The 3327-nt window shown below is 38.1% G+C and overlaps 1 protein-coding gene across 2 annotated transcripts in view; it reads left to right on the top strand.

Annotated features, from left to right (window-relative positions):
* MARCH8 (membrane-associated ring finger (C3HC4) 8, E3 ubiquitin protein ligase) overlaps positions 1–2203 on the top strand; it is a 73536-nt gene extending 71333 nt beyond the window's left edge. For both annotated transcript variants that reach the window (XM_010024441.1, XM_010024440.1), the window contains one exon: positions 1538–2203. In XM_010024441.1, coding sequence (XP_010022743.1) covers positions 1538–1842 — 305 coding nt within the window. In that variant the 3' untranslated portion in view covers positions 1843–2203. The remainder of the gene's footprint in view (positions 1–1537) is intronic.
* The last annotated feature ends 1124 nt before the right edge of the window (positions 2204–3327 follow it).

Below are 3327 nucleotides of genomic sequence, written 5' to 3'. Positions count from 1 at the left end.
AAGAGCGTCATCTGTGGAGGTAGCTGAGCATCAATAAACCTGCAAATCCACTGATGGGTTAGTCTCTTCAGAGCAGATTAGTACTTCAAACTGAACATTTTTGCTGTCATTTCTCATTTGGGCTGTAATCTGATAGATCATGACTTCAGTCAGGAAGCTACTTTGAATAAAATCTTTTAGTTTCTGTTCTATCCAACTCCATCTCTTTCATGTACAGTGAAAATTTTTGGCCTTTCAGTGTAAGGTTTCCATATGATAATGAAAAGCATATACTTTCAAAGATATATCGTCTCCAGGTTATTTTAGCCAATAAATAAGTTAAATGATCATCAATAGAAGGAATAGGGTGACTATTTAGTATGTATGAGTGCCTTCTTTGCTCCCTTCATTTGGATTCTAAATGTGTGGGATCCTGTAATGAGCTCAGGGGTGTGTGGAGTGTGTGTGGGTATACATTCATGTCTGCACAGGAACAAGCACATACTATCACTGCCTACAGATGGCACCACATAGCTCACCTGTGAATCAGAAGTTCAGGTATTAATCATGGATGGGATTTCGTCAGTAGTCACGCTGCAATGCCTTTTGTATTTTGGGACTAAAATATTTTCATTCACTCCATGCTACCATGCATTTCCAAAAGAACATTGGCCTATATCATGGTAAAAACCTTGAAGACTTGGAAGGCCATGATTTTATTCTCTGAGAAACCTGATAGTGGGTGATTCAGCATATCCATCTTGTGATGCCGCCTACCTTTAAAGAGGAGAGGGGCTGGGTGGATACAGGACTTATGTAAGCAGATGATGTATAACATGAATAGTCTGTCATTTAGAAGTAGTTGATAGAGATGTAACAAGATCCAGTGTCTCAAAGTTCAAGTCGGACAACCTCAGAAAAAGTAATGGTGGTTATTTTTAATGATGAAGTGTAAACTTGCCAGAATGCTTCAACGTCTCTAACACTAGATGCTTTAGTTCAGCTACAAGTTACTGGATCTGATGCAGATAAAATTGTCTGGTCTGCATAGCAAAGATAATCAAGCTAGGTGGTAACAATCATTCCCTTTTGAATTTAAAGTCTATGACTCCATGTACTGTGTGATCACGTAGTGGAACAGACTTCTTAGGTCACTGAGTTGAACCTACTGCTGTGAGGAGGAAACCATGCCACAGAATTCCTTTCATAATCTGATCCAATTTTTGTTTAAAAACAGGTGGAAAAATACCTAAATATTATTGGCTGTTGCCTTGACTCTGTGATTGTGCTGCACAAGGGTTCAGACACAGAGACTGTTGTTTTGGTTTTTTCCTCTGATGGATGAAAATAAATGTGATATGTGAAGTAGAAGTATGCATGTGTTTGAACTGAAGGAGGAAGGGGAAGGCCAAACAAGAAAAATGGCAAAATAAGAATAGTTTGTGTGGACCAAACTCTGACAATTTCCTTACAGGATGTTTTTGAGAGATCCGGTGTAGTCCAGCCAATATTGACCATGTCCTTTTTCTTTTTTCTTTTTTGATTTTCTTTCTTCCAGGGATTCTAGAGTGGCCATTTTGGACTAAGCTGGTGGTTGTGGCTATTGGTTTCACTGGAGGACTTCTTTTCATGTATGTACAATGCAAAGTGTACGTACAGCTATGGAAGAGACTTAAAGCTTATAACCGAGTAATATATGTACAAAACTGCCCAGAAACTAGCAAAAAGAATATTTTTGAAAAACCTGCACTAATGGAGCCAAACTTTGAAAGTAAAGAAATGCTTGGAGTTCACCATTCAGATACAAACTCTTCACATTACACAGAGCCAGAAGACTGTGCTGCAGAAATCCTTCACGTCTGATTGCTGGGTGGGAGGGGTGTTTCTGTATGTTCTTGAAGATTTAAAATATCATTGTTTACTGCAAACTGCTCTACCTTTTTAAAATCAGCTAACAGCTGAGGGCTGGTGGATGAGGTTTTTTTACATTTGTTTTTTGTTGGAATATTTTTAAATCCCTTTGGCATATCTGTCAATGTGATCATGGTTGCATACCTCTCAACATTTTGTCTCTCATACTGTCTGATCAGAGCCAGAGGATACTGGGTAGAATGAGCATTGGGTTGGTATCAAGCAAGCAACTACTAAGGTGTCTTCAACTTCATGGAGTCTGTTACTTTAGAAGATGACTCTAAATGATTCTGGAATATGTGTAGAGTGGGGTTTGTTTGTTATTCTTTAAGCATGATGAAGGAGGTTGTCCCAGACATTGAGGGAAATGAGAGAGCTAGAGTCTAATCTACTGCTAACACTGCCACTAACATTTTGTCTTAGGCAGCAGGTGTAAAATTTTGCTTTACATATTGTGATGAGACTTACAAAGCATATAGCACTTTTAAAAATCTTTATTTTGTAATATGTATGTCAAATGAGAATGAAACTTGAAAGAATGTGTCATTTTTTGAAACATTTCTTCATTCTTTACCCCATCTATTCTTCTGGAAAGTAAACCTCTTGCCTTATACGAAAAAAAAAAGAAGAGAAATTAAAAAAAATTCCAACCTGTAATTTCCAACACATGCCCACATTATCTTACTAAACATAACACTAAAAAACTCTGCCTCTTTGGGTTTCCTTTGAGGAACAATTTTTTTCAAAGGATATTGCACTTGTGACTTGTGTATAGGGAGTAGTGGATGTGTACAGCATTTGTTTTTAATGCGTAATGGTTTCAGTGCTCTGTTTTGGGGGTTGGTTTTGCTTTTTGTTTTTTCAACAAGTCAGATCATTAACACACCTGCACATACATACCTGATGTAACTTTCATTCCAAACCATTGGCAAAGGGTTTGTTGCTACATTGGTAAAAATGTGAGCTGTCATAGAAAAAAAAAGATACTTAGTCAATACAGCTGAGATTGGTTTTCCTTCTTTAGTGCTGTGTCATGTGTGAATTACCTAAGAATTTGATGTTGTCAGAGGAGATGCTGAGATCAAAGTCTGGGAAGTAAATATTGCATTAAGTGGATGAGTTTAAAAATACCTGCCTGGTTTTAGTCCTGATGTAATGCAATACATGGTCAGAGAATAGTTCTGTCTGTGCTTTTGAATTTGAGACTGGCTTTTTAATCAGTCAGCCTTAATGGAAAGAGAGGGACAGCTTTAAAATCTGTTTGCAGGGCTTCAGACAGAGTTTCCCGAAGCCTGGGGTGTCTGCTTTTAATTTGCTTGACCAGTATGCTTCACTGAACCACTGTCCAGCCTCAAGTGCGCATTCAACCAAAGTCTCAGTGTGACTGGAGCAAAAACAAAGCCCCGTGAAAAGTCAGCACTCAAGGCCTCTGCATTT

Source organism: Nestor notabilis, unplaced genomic scaffold (assembly GCF_000696875.1).
Source record: "Nestor notabilis isolate BGI_N333 unplaced genomic scaffold, ASM69687v1 scaffold9661, whole genome shotgun sequence".
Taxonomy (NCBI): domain Eukaryota; kingdom Metazoa; phylum Chordata; class Aves; order Psittaciformes; family Psittacidae; genus Nestor; species Nestor notabilis.
The sequence above is the reverse complement of the archived record's forward strand: the minus strand, read 5'-3'. Positions and strand labels throughout refer to the sequence as shown.